At 37.9% G+C, this 23,748-nt stretch overlaps 1 protein-coding gene across 10 annotated transcripts in view; it reads left to right on the top strand.

The window, feature by feature from the left end:
- The window catches only part of LOC104152896 (DNA repair protein XRCC4), a 195,838-nt gene that overhangs the window by 72,922 nt on the left and 99,168 nt on the right, over positions 1-23,748 (top strand). For all 10 annotated transcript variants that reach the window (XM_068928911.1, XM_068928914.1, XM_068928917.1 and 7 more), the window contains 2 exons: positions 16,677-16,843; positions 22,978-23,130. In XM_068928911.1, coding sequence (XP_068785012.1) covers positions 16,677-16,843; positions 22,978-23,130 — 320 coding nt within the window. The remainder of the gene's footprint in view (positions 1-16,676; positions 16,844-22,977; positions 23,131-23,748) is intronic.

Genomic DNA, 23,748 nt, shown 5'->3' with positions numbered 1-23,748 from the left:
GTAGTAGTAATGAATGAGTCTGACATTGCAGTTTAGCAATCACTTTGAATCAGTCCATGCACAGCATTCTCTGGAAAGAGGTCATTCTCTCCTCTGTCCTCCACCTCTTGCTGTTTTTGTCGGTTGCCTCCCTTCTGCCAAGACTAAAAAAATTATGCTGCTTTGGAAAACTTCTTGAAACCTGCTCCTTCCCTCAGAACTCTAGTCAAATACACTTCTCTTTAGTGGAGAGATTAATGTAATAAATTAATTTACTGATAAATTGACTGGAATTTATGCTATTTCAAAGCAGGCTTATTTTTAAACTTCAGGCTATACATTTATATGTAAATATATACTTTGGATGAAGAGAGAATGAACGTGCTTTCGTGCCTCAACAAAATGATATTTAATTAGGTGACATTTGAAAATGGAAAAGTTCCTAAATGTTCCTTTACATTGTGTGATATCCCATTTGTTGTATAGTGCATGCAATTATTTAAAAGGCAGAATTCCAAGCAACACAGTAATGAATGATCTCAAGGTATAAAAAATAGAAAGTTTAAGAGTTCAGAACTTTCTAATGTGAAAGGCTTCACAGTTGGATACTTTCTAAAATGTTTATTTTACATGAATTGCTTATGTTAATTGTTCTCAGAAGTAATTGAACTGAATTCTTTTCTTAGCCTAAGTTTAATCTGAAGCAGGCTAATGATTCCATGTTTAGCTACTTGTCTGATATATGCTGACAAATGTTTGAAAAAAATCACGTCCTGCAGGAATAACGTCTTATCACTGAAATCTAAGCCTTAGTTTCTAGAACCTATATTCCCTGCGTTTGTGAGGGGTTGAGGAGGTCCTGTTGCTTTATAAGATGTCTTAGTTCCAGCCCTCTTTTGGACTCCATTTCAAAGCAACCTTAAAGTTAAAATTGCACAGCGTTTACTGTAATGTTGAAGGGCTATGCCTATCAAACAAAAATGGCCATGTTTTAATTATTCTTGCATGGCAGAATATAGCATGTTATTTTTAGCAGTAGCATTTAGACTCGGATCCTCCTATTGTAATGAGCCTGGGTACTGTGAGACTAAAGAGTGAAACTTTAGTTTCATGCCCAGAGTTATGCCTAGAGCATAAACAAAACGAAATGCTACCTCAGACGTGTGCCTCACTTCTCACATGGGGAGGCAAGTGGTGAACAGGCTGTATTCATTCCCTTTTATTCTGATTGTAAGGTAACCTCTGAGAAACAAGCTGTCCTTCTTTTGTGTGCCCTTGTTTTCCTACCCAAGTACATATGTAATTCATTCCTTTAAAGACCCCTGGAGCAAACTAACATATATGTAGTATGAAGAGTTGAATACTAGGATCATAAAATGTACTGGAGTGATGCTGTAGATGCTCCACTGAGGGCCAGAAGCATTCAGTGAGCTGCTGGTTAGTCCCGACAATGGGGAGTATGGTATTTTCCCAAGTCATTCCTATACTCAAAAACCATGTGCTGAGCTGCTACTGGCCTGGATTTTTTTTTTTTTTTAAATGGCTTTTAATACTGAAGTCTTAATTCCTTGACTTTCCGGTTTGTTTGCAGCTACCGTTTCATCGTATTCTTCTGCTTAGATGAGTATATCCAAAGAAAAATGGGTAGGAGGCTGGGAATTTTATTCCAGATTAATTCTGAGTGGAATCATAACATGATTCCTGCAGCCATTTTGGGAAAAATGTCTGCAGGGATGATATGCTGTCCACTTACTTGGGTTTAATAGGGATAGAAAAATACACTGTTGCCGCTGCTGAACCTGTAAATGTTTCAAACTTGCCTATCTTCCTTGTGCTATAACTAATTTCCTGTGGGGGCATTGGGTTTGCTTCGTGGGTTCCTTGTAGATTAGTATCATCAAGCACTGTAATCACAGACCACTTCATTACTGTTGGAGAGATTTTTCTTGTGTCTAAAGTGCAAGCCTTTAAAACAAAAGCGAGACTCTCTGTCAACTGTAGAGAGTTTTGTACTAGTGTCACCCTAGAGGAGTTTAGGTTTCATATAATCTAGAGCAAAGCTAGGTTCTGTCACATTTCTGCATCTCTCTCTGACAGCCTCTTACAAGGAAATGGAGAATACTCCTTGATTTCACTGTCTAATGTCACAACAACAGTTACTATATTCTAAATTCCTGCACAAAGAAAGACAGGAAAGATGGTCACTGGTGTTGAAAGAGCCTATGTTTGGATGTTCAGGACCTCTCTCTGTGCCTATCTGTGGAGTATTTTGAGTCTTAAAGTGTTTGGAGGAAGACTTTCACAGATGATCAAACACATTGAATGGTAAGAACAGGGACACAGTAAGAGTGGATAGACAACTCTAGTAAAGTTTATTTCACCTTATTTCATGGCATTCCTGAATCTGTGCTGATGCTTCTTTCTCTCCACATGAAAATAGGAGTTTGACTTTCTTGTTTTCAACACTCAATCAGAAAGAAAGATACAGACATTTATATAAAATATTCATATCTTGATATGAATAGAGTATTTCTATGTAGTTAACACTGCTTGGAATTTTGGATTTACTGGGAAATTGTCCTATTCGCTACATCTTTAGATGCATTGAGTAGTTCCATGTTTGTGAGTGGGACGCAATATACGCAGATGTGCACCGTGTAGTTTACACGGGTGAGTTTAGTAGTACTAGAAAAAAATCTTTAATTCCTCGTTTTCTCAAGTGCAATAAAATAACTCTGTTCAGTGGAGTTTTTATTAGTAGCCAGGCCCTTGCATCTGAAATGCTTCAGCAAGTGCCCGTCAGCATTCTAAAAGGATGTTGTAAACAAAGGGGGAAAAGCCACCCTGAAAACAGTCTATGGTTGTTCTAAATGAATCCTGTGTTATTACTCATACTGGAAAATTGTTTGTAGTACTTAGTTGGGAACACTTTTATATTTTGCCTTGGTCTAGGCATTATCTCATGCTTATTCACGTGGTTATACATTTACTTTCCAAGCGAGAAAATTGAGTGCGATCATTGAGATGTTAACCCTCAGAGTACAGCAGATTCAGGGGGTTAGGCTTAAATTACTGCAGATTCTTGGCATGTTAGTTCCAAGGGTATATTCAAGAAGTACTTTATAGTTTCCATTACTTCCCAAACCTAAAGGTCAACACGTGCAGGGAAGCAGCTCCCAAGACAAGTTGTCTTCATATCTGACACTTATTACTCTAGACATTTCAGTAATGTTTTATTAAGGTTTTTAAAGAGAGTTTCAGTCTGGGTTTTGCATGTAGGAATATGATCAGTTGACAGGTAGTTTTAAAATACTCCCATTATGCAGCAGCTAACATGTAATATGGTGATGTTTTCTTAAAAATCCTGAAAGTACTAATCATTCATATTTTGTTACCTTGTAACTTTTATTGACAGTAATATCACCAGTGTTCCTGCAGGCCTTGCTTTTATTTTGGAGATCTATGCTAAAAGCACACTTACCTGGACCTAGATTTCATAATGTTTATAGAAGCTTTTCTAGGGGTCAGCAAGAGAGTTGCATGGTTTTTTCAGTGTTATATGTTCAAGCTGTATGTTCTTTGGGATTAACTGTTCAGCAGAAGAGCTTCACGCTTCTGGTTTAAAGAATTTCCTTCAATGATCTTGGTTCTAGAATAATTTTTGGGAGTTGGAGATCTGAACATAAATGCATAATATTTGATTTAAAAAAAAATGCCAGCAGATTAAATGAAAAATCCTCGCTAGGAATCTTGTCATTGTTTGGGAGACTGCAGCCTCAGAAACAAAATAAGTTGCTATGTGATAGGTTTGTGAGTCAGCTGATTCGCGGTAATTGCCTGTGTTCTGTTCTTAGCTCATTGCAAATGCATTCTGTTTTAAGTTATCTTATTGAGCTTTCCTCCTGAAATCTTAAATTAACGCAGTTGTGAACTGCTTGCGAATTTAAGCCCTGGGACCCTGAATCCAAACATTGTATCTACAGTCTATATTATTGGCACACTGTAAGTTTTATGTAACAAAGAAGAGAAGAAGTTTAGGAGATCGCCAAGTGAAGCCCATTTCCTAATTCATTTAGAGGAATTTTAAAAATAATAACATGTGCAAGTGCTTTGCCCTACTTCCTAGGGAAACAAAGCTTATGAGATCAAGCTGTGTGCCTCTGCTGACTGCCAGTCATCTTACTTCCTCCTCCTTCCCCTTCATAACTTTTGAAACTACTGGCCAATTTCAAACAGATTTGACAGGAATAGAGGTCCCAAAGATATCAAGGTCCTGCTAGTTGCATGGAAATAGGTGACTGGATGGAGAAGAGAGACCCTATTCATGTATCTGCTGAGGAAAAAGCTGCGGAATGAGATCAACTATATTATTAGACACTAGCAAATCCTCATGGGAAAGGGAAGCTATGAATGCCCCAAATAAGGGAAAAGCCTTGACTGCATTTCGCACCTTCTTAGACGTAAGGGGATCCAACACAAGAGTCATAACCGTAGGAAACCAGGCTTCAGTAGTTCCATTGCTCACAGACCTGCTTGCTACTAAAGGAGGTAGGAAAGTATCTGAGTATTCCTGGAGCCATTGAATTAATGAGGGAAAAGATGAAAAAATTTCTCTTAAGGATGGCCTGCTTCAGCTGTCTTTGTAAACTTGTTCCAGAGGTAGTCTGGTAACATAGAGAGTTACATGAAGAATATTTGCCGGAAGTGTAGGAGAGAACAATAAAGGAGAAGTATAAAAGAAGTTATATTTGTTGGATATATGAATAAAATAAAACCAGCCAAATTTTTCATGAGGTTGTAATTTCATCCACCATTCCAGTGATTACTTGAGGTTTGTCCTTTACATAATCATTTTTTAATCACTATTTGTGGAACTATAATCTATGGTTGTCTGCGTCATATATTGTATATTATTCTAATATACAATTAATGCACCAGATCTTTCTACAACTTTCTCTTTTGCCTATTTACTCCAATTGCACAGATCTTTACTAGTGAAATTGAATATTATACCTAATTTCTTCCAATTCTTTCCCTATGGTAATTATTAATACTTAATATTCAGATGCTGAGCATTGTTGCTGTGCTTTTTGGTATACAGTGGATTTTTATTTCTAAGAATTCAGCACAGTGGTGAAGAAAACTGAGAAAAAGTGGTAGTGATTTTTCTATAGCTTAGCAGCTTGAAAGGTGAACATTACTGCAAGTTTTCTGTAACTTTACTAGTTCATTCTATTTTTGAAATACATCTCATTTATAAAGACATGATTTGAGCCTTTGAGATACATGGGTGCCAAGTTAATGGAAGCATTTGAAGATTGTATTATAATATGTAGCCTTTCACAGAAGATCACTTCATCTTACTGTTAATGGAAAAAAATTCTCATGAGCACAGATTTTAAAGCTTGGAAAAATGATTACAGAGCACTTTAAGCTAGTGAATCATAGCCTGGCTAGATCTTGACCAGACCATGTCACAGCTGTCAAAAATCAGTAGCTAAAGACCATTTCAGCACTGGTGGGATTAAGCTTCACAGAAGTATTCGATTCTATAGAGATGTGAAATGTGATGTTTCTGATGAGTTTAAAGATGAAACAAAGACACTTTCCAAAGGCTTTAAATGAAGATTATAGATATAATGTAATAGATGAAAAAGAACAGTTAATTTGTTGTTAGATAAATGTCTCATTGGCACGCACAATTCCTCTTACCTATTCCTAAATGTATCTATTTAAGCTGTATCCAATGTGCTTATGTTTGTTTTAACCTTTTTAATTCCAGAACTATCTGAAGGAATGGGCCCCCTGAAATACTGATAGACTTCATATGCTAGTGATTCTTATAGATTGAACAAATGTAATAGCGTGAGAGAAAGAAATGAAACATGAAAGTAGAGTGAATATTGATGATCTGCAAAAGTCATAATTTCCGTATTTACTTTCTATGCATTTGTGTAGTTTACTTGTTCTTGGTATATACTGAGAATTATGTGTACCATTCTGCTCGTCAAGAAATGCAAATTCAGTTTGGGAGGAAGCTTTGCCTGTATGATATGAGACATGAAGAGCCTACCCTATAAGCAGCCAAAGTACTACTTTTAGCTGTAGTTCAACAGAATGAAGACCAACAGAGAAAAATAATTATCTATAAATAAGCAAAGCTCTGAGCACTAGGGAGGAAGGACTTTATAAGCTAAAGAACAGTGTCCCTCCAAGCGCAAATGGATACAAATTGGGCATTTGTGTGTTTAGGAAGCAAATTAGAAAAAATATTCTGAACAGCTTTCCATCTGGACTAATGACATCAAGAAACTAGTTTCTTCTGGAAACTTCAATTTGTTTATAAAAGGGCTTATGTAGTACTGTTTCACGTGTTTGCAAAGAATTGGTCCGAGCTGAGGCCTCAGGAAAATGATCAGATTTTGGTACAATATCTAAATCTTCTCAGAAGTTCTCTTCTTCTGCTTGAACAGGGTGGTGGGAATTTATGTTAAGAGCCTCTTGCTGAAATGATCTTAAATATGGGATGTCAAAATGCAGCAATTCTTTGGAGCTTACCAAATTTCAGGAAAATCCAAGTAAGAATAAGAAATTTAAACTGCTGATCGGAGCTGATTTTTTTCAGCAGGAGGCAGGTTTCCTCAGCATAACAACCCATTCAAGTCCATTGAACCAGATAGGCCGCATCCAAGCGTGCTGAGAGGACTAGCCTTTATGAGGGCATTTTTCATATTTGAAAAGTCATGGAGACTGGGGGGACATCCCCAGCAGCTAGAGAATGGCAAATCCTGCACCCATCTTCAAAAAAAGGTCAAAATGCTCTCAGGCTGGTCAACCTCACTTAGATCTCTGGGAAAATCGTGGAGGGACTCGGAGCACGTTTCTAGCAATATGAAGGATTGGGAGCTGTCAGCCTGGATTTACCAAAGGTGAATGACACTGAACCAACCTGATTGACTACAGAATCACAGAATCACAGAATCGTTTAGGTTGGAGGGGACCTCTGGAGATCATCTAGTCCAACCTCCCTGTTCAAGCAGGGACCTCTAGAGCAGATTGCCCAGGATCACATCCAGACGGGTTTTGAATATCTCCAGCGAAGGAGACTCCACTACCTCTCTGGGCAACCTGTTCCAATGCTCTGTCACCCTCACAGTGAAGAAGTTTTTTCTCAGGTTCAGATGGAACTTCCTGTGGTTCAGTTTCTGCCCGTTGCCTCTTGTCCTGTTGCTGGGCACCACGGAGAAGAGGCTGGCCTCATCCTCTTGACACTCCCCCTTCAGATACTTGTACACGTTGATGAGATCCCCTCTCAGTCTTCTCTTCTCCAGGCTGAACAGGCCCAGCTCTTGCAGTCTTTCTTCATAGGAGAGGTGCTCCAGCCCTCTAATCATCTTGGTAGCCCTCCGCTGGACTCCTTCCAGGAGTGCCATGTCTCTCTTGTCCTGGGGAGCCCAGAACTGGACACAGTACTCCAGGTGAGGCCTCCCCAGGGCTGAGGAGAGGGGCAGGATCACCTCCCTCCACCTGCTGGCAACACTCTGCCTAATGCACCCCAGGAGACCCTTGGCCTTCTTGGCCACAAGGGCACACTGCTGGCTCATGTTTAACTTGTTGTCCACCAGCACTCCCAGGTCCTTCTCTGCAGAGCTACTTTCCAGCAGGTCAACCCCCAGCCTGTACTGGTGCATGGGATTATTCCTGCCTAGGTGCAGGACCTTGCACTTGCCTTTGTTGAACTTCATGAGGTTCCTCTCTGCCCACCTCTCCAGCCTGTCCAGGTCCCTCTGAATGGCAGCACAGTCTTCTGCTGTGTCAGCCTCTCCCCCCAGTTTAGTATCATCAGCAAACTTGCTGAGGGTGCACTCTGTCCCTTCCTCCAGGTCATTGATGAATCCATTGAACAAGACTGGACCCAGGACTGACCCCTGGGGGACACCACTAGCCACAGGCCTCCAACTTGACTCTGCGCCATTCACCACAACCCTCTGAGCTCTGCCATCCAGCCAGTTCTCAAGCCACCTCACCATACACTCATCTAGCCCACACTTCCTGAGCTTACCTAGGAGGATGTGAAGGGAGACAGGGTCAAAAGCCTTGCTGAAGTCCAGGGAGACAACATCCACTGCTCTCCCCTCATCTACCCAGCCAGTCATTCCGTCAGAGAAGGCTATCAGATTGGTCAAGCATGATTTCCCTTTGGTGAATCCATGCTGACTACTCCGGATCACCTCCTTGTCCTCCACATGCTTAGTGAGGACCTCCAGGAGGAGCTGTTCCATCACCTTTCCAGGGACTACTGTGATAAAATGACTGGATTTGTGGACAAGGGGAGAATGGCAGATGTCACTTACCTGGACTGTAGCAAGGCTTTCAGCACTGTCCCTCGCAGTATTCTTGTACCCAAGTGGAGTCATTTTGGTCTGGATGGGTGGACAACTAGGTGGATTAAAAACTAGTCTCGGCCTTGGCAGTCTAGAATCTGCTTCAAGTCTGACTTGCACTGTAGCATACACAGGTCGAGGAGGGGCAGAGGGGAAGATTTGTCATTGACAGACTTTTCAGCCATATTTCTGCCTCTTTCCCCAGAATCCAGATGTTCCCTCAAAAGGGAAGTTTGAGAGCTCCTTCTGCAGGGTGCCTTGGTCCTTCTTAATCTAGTAAAATACGGTGGCTTATGCTATAAACCTGAGAGAGAGCCATTCTAGTGACAGCTGTGGTTGTGTCTACACTAGTAAATTACTAGTAAATTTTCCTGGGTATGTTCCCAAGCACAGAGGCCAACTGGCGTGGAACAGTCTATGTCCATATTATTAATACTCTCTTAGCCCCCAAAACAGGGCGGCAGTGTGCAAACTGTTGAGAATGGTTCCTGGGGTGTTCTGACCCCTGAGATGTGCCTGGGAATGGCTTGGGAAGGTGCTAGCTGACACGGGCCACAGATGTGCTGGGGCTATTCTCATGTTGTAGACAGTTGTATTCTAGTACCTGGCAAAGTTCCCAAGCTCTATTGAGTTTACTGTACAGATGTAGCCTGCATGTACTACTGTCGTAAGAGGGCCATGGTGCCATGGATGTGTGGGTTTGAGGGTGTGAGAAAGAGTGAGGCACTCTCCAAAATATTCGGGAACCCCTGCCATACAAAATAATGAAACCAGATGGAATTTCATCAGTTGATGTGGAGCAAGTATGAAGGTAATTTATGTGGAAGATTTCTGCAGTCTGTAGTAAAAACCTGAGAAAAATAGCAATTGCTTATATCAGCAGATTTTCTCCAGAATAGGTGGATGTTATGCCTTCATCAAGAAGGAAGATGTATTTTTTTCTTAAGGATGAAGTAATGCATTTCTCACAAATAACATTACAGGAGTGAAAGGCAAGAGTGGAGAAAGGCAGAATTTTTATCTTAAACTTGATTTTTATAACTAGTAATTGTATTCTTGTACTGACTGATGTAACTGGCAAGATTTCTTGGCTACTATGGGTACTTCAACTTTTCTAGCTTCCTCAAGTTTGCTGTTACAAAAGTAATTTCTGCTTTCACATACTCAGTCGTCACTGTATTGTGCAAGTCTAGTTTAGTCATTTTTTTTTAACCACACCCAGGGATGTCATGGTTACTGTTGAATGATTTCCCTGGAGATAGTGGTGGCACAGCTTTAAAAAATCAAGACCACTCACTGATTGACTTAAGAAATAAAAATGGTATAATGCTTTCCAGATTCAAGCTTATAACAATACTTCCTTTGTATAAGCAGCTAAGTGTCACCATCATTCATTTGTAGGTCATATTCTTTAACCCTGTACATGAATTTTCATTAACATTTTCTTCTTTTAAAAGAATTTTCATAGTGAAAAGCTTATTTTTTTTATCCAAGTCTTGATTCTATCTTAGATCTGAGTATGTCATTGTAGAGAGTAGACCAGGTTGTTGATATTTAACCAGTAATAACAAGAATAGGTCTAGAAGTCACAATCTAAATCTTATTTGCAAGAAATCCAACTATCTGTTGGGGAGAGAAAGTTGTTATCTTTTACACAGCGTAATTTAATGCAGTGTAAAGGACATCTTACTTTTAAGTTACCATAGCATTGGCAGTGATTCAGTGTTGCTCTGTATGATATGGCTAATCTCTAAGTGTCTGGTAAGGAATTTACTTTCAGTACTAATCATATGTAAGGTCATCAGTAGGTCACTTCAGGATAGTTTGCCTGATAGTTTTTAATATTTTATCCTGGCAAAACTTTCTAGGTATAAATTTATGCAAAAGTTGAAAAATGAGTAAAGCAGTTTAGACAACTGTAAAATCACTTTCAAATTTTGCTATATTTTTTTGTGCATTTTCCTGTAAGTCTGTATCACTTGAATTCCCACAGGCTCAGCTTTAGTTTGGGTGCTAGTGCTAGTCTAAGGATTTTGTGTGTGTGTGTTGGTTTGGCTTTAGAGATTTATTAAGATGGCTTTTTGATGATTGAAAATACTGTTTCAGACTATGGGCTTTTTAATGAGGAAAATAATCTGATTCTTCCTCCATAGTTCCCAAAGAGCCTGTTGAATGAGCACTGCAAGGTAGTATGGAAAGACCATGTTTTAATAAGAGGCTCTGTCTTAGAAATATCTCTCCACTGTAGCTCCCTCCTAGCGTAGGAAAGGTGCAGAGAGATGCTTGGGACAGGGCAATGACATAAGGATCTGTTACATTGATCTGTAGAAGTTTACTGCTTCAGTGCAGGGGTCACATCTGCTCTTACAGACTGCAGGTCATGATGAAGATAGTGGAGAGACTATGCAGCTGCTCCATGCTGGTGGGTTGATCTGGACATTTTTTTTCCTCCCTCACATCCTTCATTGATGTTTCCCTGGTGAAAGGACATTTGCTGAGATGCTACATTGCGGGAGGCAACATCTATCTGCAAGTATGTAAAAGTTATCAGCTCTGCTAACCCAGCTGATTGTTAACAAAGTTTGAAATACTATGGTTAGAAGTAGAGTGCAGGCATCTCTGAGTCCCAATCCCAAGGTGTAAGAAAGTGGGAAAAAGGTGAGGTGAGTTTGAGAGAATTTTGTTATGGGCTATCGGTTAATTCAAACAATTAAAACTCCCTGAATTAGTTCACACAACAGGAGTGTTTTCATTTCCAGATTGGATCTACAGTAACTGTGAATATGCCATCTGTGAAAATGATTCATAAAATCATTTTCAAAACAGAGAGAGGAGTAAAAGCAAAATATTATGGGTGAGGATTTAGGTATATAAAATAAATAGAAGAGGCTATTATACAGCTGCTACAGCCTGCCAGGATGAGAAAGAACAAAATATGGTTGTCTAAACCAAGTGTCAGAGTAGTTTTTATGACATAACATCAAGCTTGTAGAAAGTATATAATTCCCTAAATAGATTTTGGATAACAAATGCTATTAAAAAGGATTGTCAGGATACTCAAGTAGTATAGAGAGAAATCACAGCCAACAATGCAGTTGAAAAGTTTCAACTTTTTTTTCCTTACAGACTAATATGTCAGGATGAAAATCTGTTGTTGTTGGAAATTAGCCCACAGTGTTAATGTCTAGCTTCAGATTCTCCCTCAGCAGAGAGAACTCACAGAAATAGCTGTTTAAATGTCATCTTTCTGTGCCTGACCCCTAATACTTGTTGCTATAGCTATGATACTCTGAATTCTAGGGAATATAACAATGCCAAGGCTATATAGCCTATTTTCCACACCAAAATATATGAATATGTATATATGAAAATTAATTTCACCCCCTCTATACAATCAAATAATTTTCTTGTTTTAAAACTTTCTATGAGAGATCTATTGGCTTCCATTTTAATTAGATATATTCATATTTATATGATATATTTAGATTTATATGAATATAAATCTGAGTGAAATATCTTCCTATAAACATATTAGAAATAAAAATATTTCAGAGAAGTTTTCTATTTGGCTTCAGAACTATTTTCTGTCTTATAGTTAAAATTGCTTCTTCCTCTAAATTATAAGGCAGTCAGTATTTGTGTGGGAGGACAGGTGATGGGAAGACAAGTTTCATCATAAGCTTATAATTTTCATTTTTATTTCTAACTTAAAACATTGGTGTAATGGATAAGTGTTGAGTGTGATTTCTGATGAAGATGACATAACTTTTTTTTTAATGGTTCTTTATTCATCTTCATACCTCTTCAAAAAAGAAAAAAAAAATCAGCACTTTAATTTTCAAGAGGAGCAGTTTATCAGTTACAGTCGATCTCTTGTCTACTGGGACCTCTAGCAGATCTGGTCATTCTCTGTATGAATGAAGTGTTTAGTGCTGCACTGTTTTACGTAGTGTTTTCATGAATGATCTAAAAGAGGAAGGAGAAAGTACATTAATTACATCTGCAGATGATACAAAGCTAGAGAGCTGCAACAGCTGGTGAATAGCAAGAGGAATAAATTGATCTACAGAGACTTCAGTAATGTGCAGGAATTAACAAAATGAAATTCAGCTTGAAAAAATGATAGTTAATACACTTAAGGGAAAAAATGATCCAAATCACAGATATACTATATGCAAAATTAGTGAAGTGTTGAAGGTGAGCTTTCACTCATGCAATAAGGAAGATCTATTCATCTTGATTTCTTACTTAGTTAACTGTGGTGTGTGTGTGGATTCTTTTTGTTTGTGTGTGTGGTGTTTGTTTGTTTGTTTTTAATGCTATCCTGACCTTTAATCACTTCAATTAGGTCTTGCTAGAATTCTTTCCAAATTCATTACAAATGCTTTGGCAATGAAGGACAAATGTCTATTTCTCATTTAAGCTGCATGCGAGAAGAGCAATATACAGAAAAACTAATGCCTCCTTTTCTTTTTGTGATTTCTTTTCAAACATTCTATTTTAATAGAATTCTGTCTTAATCAGTGCTACAGATTAAGAGTCTGTCCTGAACTAAAAATCCATAGCTTGGAAATTTTATTTTCTGTCTCCTCTTTTACCAGTTTGCTTTCCAGTTTAGGATCTCAATAGGACTTCAGAGTAGAAGAGCTGCAAGACTTCATTTTCTTTTATGGTTTTATGAATGGTTACTACTTTGCCTTGATACTTTAGAAATGAAATGAATTTGGCTGCTTTTCTGACTTATCAGTCTCTCAGCACCAGGCTCTTTACAGGAGCCAATGGCAACCAGTTGTAATTTGCTCAGATAACAATGTTACTATTGTTAGCACTAAGGTTTCTTTTTGTTAAATTGGCAGTATAATAGCTCATTGTAACATAGTTTCACATTGAAGAAATAGAGTAAAAACTCCTTTCAGTATGTTTGTATAAGATTCTGTATGAAGAGGGCAAAGCAAAAAAAAAACCCACATATCCAATATCGTGTTACTTTTGGGTTAATTAGGGCCTTGTCTAAACCTTGGGTGTTTTTCTGCACTGACCTGCTGGAGGTAGCGGCAATGTAACCAGAGGAATGGTACAACTGTATTGTGTTAACATTAGATGATGGAAAAAAAGATACGGGAGAATAGGTATTTTGCAGAAGCATCAAGAATTTCTTTCAGCTGACATGCAAGCACCTGCCTAATGAAAGGCTTGCTTTACTTACCTTTAGTGGACCTGCTAGAAGCAGTCCACAGATCGTAATATATGAGACATGGAAATCATTACAGTTAACAGCTTAATATAAGAAAGTATATAGTAGTCATTGCTTTATAAAGACTAAATTCTGCCTATTACTCTGTTGGTTGGTATACAAGGGGTATAAGAAGTTGTTTTCAGTTCCAGTATTTTCACAGTAAGTTTGGACTTTGAAATGAACACGTAGAAAGACAGCCAGCTAACTCAATGTGTCTCTCTAGTGGTGCAGGGAAATCTGTCCAGCACCTCCTCTCTGGCTGGCACATCAGCGGTAGCTAATCAGGCTGGAATGCATTTCTTGCCCCTGCTCTCTGCAGTGTGACCTCTCCCCGCTGTCTGTTTTGAGAATTCATCAAAAAAAGATAGTGTGCCCAAAAGCCTGGTTTCATTTCTTTCTTTGTATAAAGGATGTTCGTTTTCCACACGGGTCTGCAGAAGTCTTTCCATGAGACAGTTCCCAGAGGATATATTTGCGATTTCAAAGCTCCACTTTACACTAGCAGAATTGATTTATACAAATTCTTTAAATAAGAGACTGAATTGCTGTTTGTTTATAATCATATGCTTTAAATGTTTAGCTGTGTATTTGGCGCAGTTTTGATTGTGAGTAGAACCAAGCTTTCAGCTGAAATGTATTGTCATCCTCTTCAACTTGTTTTAGAAGACATATTGGTATTTTATTGTTTTGAGCTGCCTAAACTGTAAGCTGGACAATGTGACTTTGTCCTGATTAAACATATTTGCCTTTACGTTATCTCAAATGATTGTATTAAAAATACAAGACAAAAACATTTAGCTGCTCTTCCTGTTGCCTCTGCAATATAAGAATGTAGAAGATTGCATTTCTGTTTATCTATAGTACTGTGCTTCTCTATCTCTGTGGCTAGTATTTAAGTGCGGCATGAACTCTTTATCCATATAGCTTGGTGGTAGCTTGCAAGTGATGAAAAACAGTTTCCTTTACGCAAACGTCCATCTTTGTTAATGCTGTCAAACAGCAAGTGTGATATCCAGGGAATACACGTCACTCTGTGGGTTACTGATAATGTAATCTTATTTCCAAAAATAAATCAAATGCATCTTTTCATCTCTTACAGTTAACTATAATCACCAAATTGACATAAGCTAGAAGAAACCAGTCTGTTAGAGACTGTATACATGAATTTAGAAAAAATTGGCGGCTAATTTGAAATTAAACTTTTAGTTTTGCTTTATATTCGGATAAACTCACCTTACTGAAGAAGCTCATGATGATTTGCATGTGTGGCTGTGGAGACTCCCACAGATAATTTATCTAATCTGTGTTTAAGAACTTTTATTTGTTTCAAATAGTATCTTTAAGATCATTGTGAGCAGTTTTTACATGGCCTTTTTCAGCAAAAGCTTATGTATAGCAGTAGTTAACCTCACTTTTTTTAAGAAGTGCTAACAAATGCTACTTTTCTTGTGGATGACTTTTATTTGATTAGTTACTGTACGTTCCTGAGTAAAGTGGACTACCATGAAGAGAATAGTGAATGAAATTGGATTTTTTATTTTAGTAGGTGAAGTGCAACAACACAGATCACTCTTCCCTAGTGTGTGCCACTTGTGTTTTTTAAAGATGTTATTGCCATGCCATCTTCAAGTTAAAAAGAGGAATATGATTAATTTTGTAGAGAAATACCACAACAGCTCCATGAATCCTTTCAAAGTCTCCCAGATGTGAGAGGACCTGGGCTCCCTCCAGGTGTCCCTCACTGACTCCATGTTCTAGCAGGCATTTCCAGTCAAAGTCAAATCATTTGATGTCCCCGTTCCTGACAAATCTGGTTCCATAGTAGTTCAAGCTGACCAAAATCCAAATCATGTGGTCTAGTCTAAACTGCTTGTCTCTGGATCAGCTCCCTGAACCAACGTACTGCCAAGTCAGGTAAATAAATAATAATGCTGCCTTAATGGAGAGAAGTGAGCATGTGCTGCTAGTCTTGGAGAGAGGTGTCAGAAATATGTTGTATGGCTACTGTAAGCTTAAACAGCTGTGGAAGTGCACCTTAAGACAGTTTATATTCCCTCTTTGTCTACCCTCTCGAGAGCACCAAAGTCGGATCCTTCATCTCTGATTTGCTTCTCTTCAGATAACGTTTGTGACCCTGTTCAAGCAAGCCTAATATCCTCCTTCGTCAATTGCCTCAAACAGTCATCATGAACATCTATCTTCATTGTGCTCTGAATGTTTATAGCTTTGCTGATACTGATTTGTGTGTATGGTTGAGCTATTGCTCCCCCAGCATTGTAGAAAGAACAGTCTTCTGCCTGCCAGAACAGGCAGAACAAATCTGTTCAGACTACTTGTACAGTCTGTATATCATCTTCATTGTTCAAGAAATACAGCTATTGATTCAAGATCCAATCCTTAAATCCCCTTGAAAATATTGGTGTTACCTGTTTCATTGCATTTAGGTTTTAAGAACTTGTGACTAAGCCCTTAAGAGGAAAACCAGTAGGCTAGATTTCTTCTCTCAGGTTTATGTAAAGATCATAGGCATTTATGATGCTACTTTCAATCAAAGATAGTTAATATTTATTTATCAGTAGTATTTATGTGATTGAGTTGCTGCTGTGGTTAGCAGAATAGGCAGTAAGCTAGGTGGCATGAATGATGTTATACTGTAAGATTCTCAGTTCCTGTCGTTCTGCGTTACATCAGGAATGCCTCTTATGTAAAACATTTGGTTGCATCTTTGTACTGCTGACTGCATCCTGTTCTGTAGCAGAACAGGTTGTTGTAGTATGTTACACTTTCTGTATTGTATCTCTTTTCCTGCCCATTAGAGTGCACATCAGTGCTTACATCCTGTGCTTATTGTATGGCAGGTATCCATTAACATACAGTAAGTGCATAGAAAATTGCCATGTAGTTTATTCCACATGCTTATTTTTATGACAAATTCACTATGATAACAATTTGAACTGAAGGGCTGTAAATATTCCTTATGTCTATCCTTATTAAGCTTATGTCTGTGTCTTTTAGAGGTGAGATTTTATGACCTTTCTAGTACTGATGAGGTAAATCATTTTTTCTTCTTGTTCTAGTTTAGACTTGGATCTCTAAGGCTGCAAAAAGTTTCGAGGCCAGTTGAAGTGGTTAAAGAGCTGATTGGTCATTGCCTGGACCGCTTAGGAAGACTGCAGGCCGAAAACGAGCACCTGCAAAAAGAAAATGAAAGGCTCTTCAGTGATTGGAATGATGTGGAGAAACGGTGAGTTTGAAAGTGTATTCGTAGGATATTCTTTAGAAACTCACTAATACATGTGCAGCCAGTGAAGGCTTTACTGATGGGCACTGTTCAAGTTATGTGCTCAATGAAGCGCACACATTTTTCTCCTCTTGTGTTTTGAGCCGAGTTACTTATAGCCTGTATAGTTGTGGTTGTCTGTCTTTCAAGGAGGTAACTGGTAACTAGACTTTTCAAATAAAGACGGTTTTAGCTTTATGCAGTGAAAAAAATTGACCTTTTCTTTGGAATCCTCTTTCTTCAGCAAGAGGACTCTTTTCTGACTCTTAATCTCTGTAATTCTCATAGCTAACACTTCAAATTATTTTCATGTTTGTGTGGGAAATAAGTTACCAGGACTTAAATCTGTCTTGTCAAAGCGACCAGAATTTAGGAACAAGTATGTTGTTATAGTAAAAAGTTCCATTATTTTCTGAGAGACTAATTTTTTAATTCCCATTGCCTTAGTGATTTAAATTGCTGCTGCACTCTGTAATAAAGTTATCTATGCTTATTTCAGTTGGTTAGTATAAAATGCATAGCATATGCAAGTTGGAGATTTATCTTCTCATTCTAAAGCTTTGTTATATCTTTTACAATGATGGATGAAAGGAAGTAGCTAATTGGTGTTAATTTACCATGGAAAAAAAGAGCTAACTTTTGGGAGGAGTTAGTTTTGTTGCTCCCTCATTAAAATAAATAGCAGTTTTTTCCTGACAATCTCCCTGACAAGCATATGGCTGTCCTAAATAGTGTTTTACTGCCTAACAGTGTAATGAACAATGGTGTATTGTGTAACCAGTCTGCTGTACTGCATTACACGCTAATGTGTAACGTAGGCATTAGGGCTTGTATCAATTTCCATGGTGTTGTGGCGCTTCTAAAGGGTAATCCCAAAGAAAAATTCACAGTTGCCTGACAACCTATGCTCTCTGAAGCAATCTGTTCTAAGGCTCCTGAAGGTGGTGGTGTTCTGCAGTGCGTTCATATTTTGAGTTGTTGAAATATGACTTCTCAAAATAAATACTGAATGTTGTATGGTCACCAAGCTTTCTCCATGTCCCCTAAATGGAGAATAAAATTAATTTTCGCCTAAACAGTGGACTTTTTCTTTCTTTTTGTCATAGCCCAATCTACCTTGCTTTATTTCTTTGCTCATTTGACTCATATGCTGGGCCTAGGTGGTGTGAGTTTCTTAGGGAGAGGTTTTGTTCAGTTCTGTCTTTGGTCACTAACCATGGTTTTAGGCTGCAGCTTCTGTGTTGCACCCAGCATTGAGAGGTGAAACACCAGAGAGCGAGCCTGTAGGTGTGGGGAATAAAGTACTCCTCCTTTCTCTTGGAGCTTAAGCATAATCAGCCCCCGAGTTGCAACCCTTGCAGTTCCTCTTCCTTAAAATCTCTCTCTTCAGGACCTCATGAGAATTAAAACATAATGTTCAGACTTCTAAGAGCTTTTTTTGTTTAATTGAGGTAGAACAGAAAGCAGGAGGTACTAGATGGAAAAAAAGGCAATTGTAGTATTCTATTTCCCTGCTTTAATTTTCTTGATAATCCTGAAGGCTGTGGGCTTAGCTTAGCAACTTTGAAGAAGCTCCCTCGTGGTTCTCTTAGGAAGGTAGCATCTTTCTGCTTGCTCTTTAAAATGACTGACAGGAGAGTCTCAATCTCTTCATTCAGATGGTTAAATCTGCCTAGTGAATATCACCTAAGTTTAGCCTAAATATCAGCCCATATTTATTGTTAACAATTGCCTCAATTTGTACACGATCATCCGCAGAGCTTCCACTGAGCAGTAAGCGGCTTGCTGGTTACAACACTGTGCCATGTGCAGGTGTCTCTTCTGCCACCTACCTCTGTGTTTCATGTCCATGTAAAGGTGAAAAACAGGAGAAGGCCAAAAATCCCTTTGAAGGCAAAGTCCCTGAATCCTCAGACGGCTAAATTAGGTGTCCAGTCTAAGCTGTGTGCTTTCTGATGTATTGAGAGTGTTTCTGGCAAGAGCAGTAACTCCTTTAATTTTAATTGTTTCACTCTTCATGGGGGCCTAAATGTAGGCTTTTACCTGGCCAAACATCTCTCTGTTTTTAGGAGGTGATTCATACATAGATGATATCAGTTTGAGACTTTCTAGCTGATTAGACTCTACAGCACCAGATCTAAAATAAATCCCTAAAACACTAACTAGTGAGATTCAAATAGAGATGGATTTCACTGAAGTTACATCCCTGTTGTCATTAATTAGGAGCTGAAGTGAACTGGGTTCTTGATGTCCAGCTACTTTCTGCTATATGGAAAAGCTTTTTTAATGCTAATATATTCAGGTGCCTTGTGTGGTAAGTAGAAATAGCAATTTTCAAAAGGATCATTCTGAAAATGCTGCAAATGTGTGCTGGTGTGTGTGCCTGCATGCCTCAGGGGTGGGTGAGTTGAAATTTCAAAGCCGGATACCTAAGGTTTTTATTTTATATATAAAAGATGGTAAATATAAATTAATACTCTCCATCAAAGTAATTCCTTGGCCATTAAAATAAAGTTAAATTTCTGATTTGTATGTGATTTGTATCAAATGCCCAAAATCAGTATAGGCAAACTATAATCTAAACAGTTGACCACAACACAAGTTGACAGCTATAGTGACAGTATATCTGAACCGCAAGCAACTTAGGCAAACCAGGTATTTTTGGTTCTTGAAACTGACTCTTCAACATTAGCTTGTTAAGATTCAAAACCATTACCGATGGTGGGTGGGGGAAAGGAGAACCTAAAATGGAATGGAGAGGTGACATAAAAGTAATATGTACTTTGTAGCACTGAGGACAAGCATAGGAAGCAGATTTTTTTTTTCTTTACTATATGAGAGGGAAAAGTGTGTAAAAGCCAATAAGTTACGTAGGTCATGTTAGCTCTGAAGCATGTGGAATTTCTACATGTTTGAGCAGAGCTTAGAACTGGACAGTTACCTTATTTTCTTAATTACAAATCCTAACCATTCTGAATACTAGCAATTTTCAGTAGGCTGTGCAAGCATTTTGTTTCATATCAACTTGAGCCTATCTGGCACATTAAAAGCATGAATAAGTCATCTAAGAATATAAAATACAGAAAGCATATGCAAATCAGACTTGCAACACTGTAGCCATTAACTTTCTTTATTTGAAAGTTAATTTAGTTGCGTTATATTTGAAGATTGTCTTTGAGATGAGCAGCTTCTTTACTTGGCCTGGGGAGCTGATATTTCAGTGAGACAAATCAAATACAGGCACAAGCATGTGACAAATTGCAATGAAAGGTTGTATTTGTAGCTGATGAGGTATTGGAATGAAACCCAGCCAGCTTTGCTTTGTGGTCACGTAATTCAGGTAACACATGCCTGAGTGACTTCTAAAGACTATGCAGCCTTACAGCCAGAGCTGCCTCACACTCCTGCTACTGCAGGATGCATAATTAATGCATCTGTGCTCCCAAGCAGCAGAGGACTGTTGCTTTTTACCATTCTATTGTTATGTATCTTCATGTGCTGTATAATAACTTATAACTTGCAAGTGTAACATGAATTTAGTATTATTTCACACTAATGCTTCTATTGACTGTTACGCTAAATTAATGTCACATCTCTATCTGAAGAATGTATTTATCTTTATATATGAATTCCTTCAAACAACAGAAAAATCCGAAAAGGTGTTCAAGTAAATGAAGACAACCATATAAAATTAACTCATGTCACAGTACTAATTCACTTTGCCTCTAGTGTCCTCCTATGTAACAGCTGATTTAAAAAAAAAAAAAACCTTTTAGTCTATACATATATTTTGTGTGTATATTTCCAGATGCTAATATTTTGTTTCTAGAGGACCACAAAGTTGGCCTGGTCATGGCTTCTCTTCTGTAGTTCTTAATGCCCAGGTAACATCAGCTTTACTTCAGTGGACACCTACAAAGTTATATGAATTTTTATCACTGGATATTTTTGCAGGATTCAAGGGCCTCATTGATATTGTCTTATATGACATCTTCTTGGCCAAGTTAAGGAAATGTCCCTATTAATGTAACTATTTAAACTAACCACAGCTACTCTGACACTAACCAGCTTGTTAGGCAAAACAAAAAGAGTAGTAGTAAGCATTTTCTTCAATTAGTGTTGTCTGTGTGTTGGAGAAGGGCATTTTCTGAATAATTTGATAATGTCAGACTTGCCTGTTTTACACAAAAATGTTATTTCCTATTTTTCTGTATACCACAAGAATTAATTTCAACCACGCAAATGACAATTTAAGCAATAGTAGTATTTAATTAAAAAACCCTCTTATTTGTGTGCCAGAATGCTGCTTAATAAGTGGCAGGCAATTCCTGTGCTTTCCTTTCTTCCTCCATGAGTTGGTCAAGGGGCTTTCGGGCTCTGCGTTAGAGCTTTTATGGTTCTTTGTTGCTTTAGTGTTTTGTCTGTCTGTTCCCCACTAAACAGTTAAATTTTCCCATTTATAGGTGGAAAGTCTCCTGGTAGGTGATTAGTACATATGATCTTTCATTTAGGAATTATTGAACCGATCTATATGGTAATGATGTTCTGCTATTTGCATTTAAATTAGATGAATTATTTATCAACTCTCAAGCGTATCCCTAAAGCATAGTACAGCAGGCTTAATACTTCGTAAAATTATTTTCTATTGTCTTTTTTCTTATATATGTTTTTGATCACCGAACAAAATAAGCAGTATTTATATAGGAAAACTGTTAAAAATTCTTATTTTATAAATTAATACTTTAACATTTGTTTATACTTTTAACACCGAAGGCATGCCTTCTAAACTTTTTTCATCATTCTTCTATAGTGTTGGTGAAAAGAATCTTGTTTGTAACTTACTACTATTTACCATAATAATATAATTACTACGATCAATAAGATTACCAAGATGTATGCTTGATTCCTTGTTTATTTCCTGGTTGTGAACACAGCTATTAAAATGTTTAGATTGCAAGCCAAGCACTAAAAACTTGTGAAATACAAGAAGTAACTCTGTGATCCCATTTGTTAGTCACTTGTTTCATTTAGTGTTTTGGTTTTTAGTGTCAGCATGTTTGATTATAGTTCATGCTTGCTTTGTTTATGACACAGTGCATAGCCGTATTCTTATTTTTGTATTTTCATTGTGTTTAATTTTCTTGAAATTGACCTACCTACAGATACACATTAAGACTTCAAAAACTTGAAGAAGTTTTTATTCTGAAGACATTAATCAACAGCCGTAACAATTTTTTCTTTCTTTTTTTGGTATTGTAAAAAATTTAGTCCTCTACCAAGTAATTTCTGACTGGTTCAAGCTAAAAAACTAAATGTTTCTATTTAGTGGTGGGCTTCAAGGGTCCTAGGATCTCAGCTGTTTATCTATGTAAATCAAAATGAAACCCACAGCATTGGATTTGTTAATATTACGTCTGTTTGAGTACCAGTAAAGGATTACAGCTGCCTTTGAGTTCTGCTTCAGTGGTCTGTTGAGCTTTGCCAAGAACTGGTTTCTGTATCTTGGTTGCTCACCAGAACAGGGCATGCAAGGTTGTTGATGGAAAATGATGGGGCAAAAGTCCATATACCACTTGGGGCTGCCTCTGGAGTCCTGACACAAGAAAGAGTTCTGGAACTGTCAGAGCTGCCCAAAGTATTTACTGGACATGTCGGCCTCTGTCGTGCTTTTGTCTCTCTCTCTCTCTTTTCTTTTTTTTCCCTTTCTCCTCTTTTCCCTCCCGTTGTAATCTCATTATGTGTATCCTGCTAACCTATACGCAGTACGATGAATTCAGCATTGAAACTGAAGAACACTTGCTATTTCACTTCTAGTTGCCCGAAAAGCATGTGTGTAAGAACTCTTAATAAAAAGCATGAAGAACGCATTTTCCTCTTGAATATATTTTTTCATAGCTAAGTTCATTGCACATTTCTCTGAAAAAAGCTTTTCTGGGTCTATTTCAAATACAAGATTCTAGACTAGTTGTGCATGATGTGGTACCGGAATTCCCTTAATAGGAAGACTGACCTCACTACAGAACTTTCTTCCAGAAAGCAAATAGAGTTTACAAAAGATGCGACATGTGAAGTAAGTGACAGATAATTTTGCATTGTAGGCTGGAAAAATGTGTGAAAGCTAAAGAAGAACTAGAAGCAGATCTCTATAACCGGTTTGTTCTAGTGCTGAATGAGAAGAAGGCGAAGATAAGGAACTTACAGAAGTTGTTGAAGGAAGCTAAAGAATCTGCAGCAGATGCGCCATATACAAGGTATTTGTGAAATTCACAGTTACTTGGTATCATATCTGATTCACATGCTGGGTTAGTTTCCATTTCCTAAGCTGTAAGGGAAGCAGTTCTTTCATGGGTAAGTGCTCAGTTATCCAAACCAATAAATTTAGTTTTCAAAGCAAAGGATTCTTTGCAATGTCACTGCAAACAGCAGAATGTTGTTTTGGGTGCTGTAGCCAGGAACTAAATATTCACTGAATCTCTCCTTTCCTATTATTTTCTCTTAGGATGCAGTTGATTTTCCCAACACAGTTGACCTCTGCCATTTCCATAGGTGGCACTTAAATACTCTCTCCCCAAATTCTTTGATTCCTTTTGTCCTTTAGGAAATATAAATATCTAAATCTAAATTTATGTACTCATAATTTAGATATCTGTTTTTGGATATTTTTGAATGCAAAAATATCCAAAGATGTATCATTCTAAAGACAAAGAATGTATCATTCTAATGATATGATACACCTTAATTTGACTGCTATTTTTACCCTATTTTTTGTACCCTCAGCTTAATTTATCTATTACTGTCTGTCTTTGTATCCTTCAGCATAGGGACACTTTATTCACTTGTGCTCGTTGTCTCTAAGACAGTGCAGAAAT

Source organism: Struthio camelus, chromosome Z (assembly GCF_040807025.1).
Source record: "Struthio camelus isolate bStrCam1 chromosome Z, bStrCam1.hap1, whole genome shotgun sequence".
Classification (NCBI taxonomy): Eukaryota; Metazoa; Chordata; class Aves; order Struthioniformes; family Struthionidae; genus Struthio; species Struthio camelus.
The sequence above is the reverse complement of the archived record's forward strand: the minus strand, read 5'-3'. Positions and strand labels throughout refer to the sequence as shown.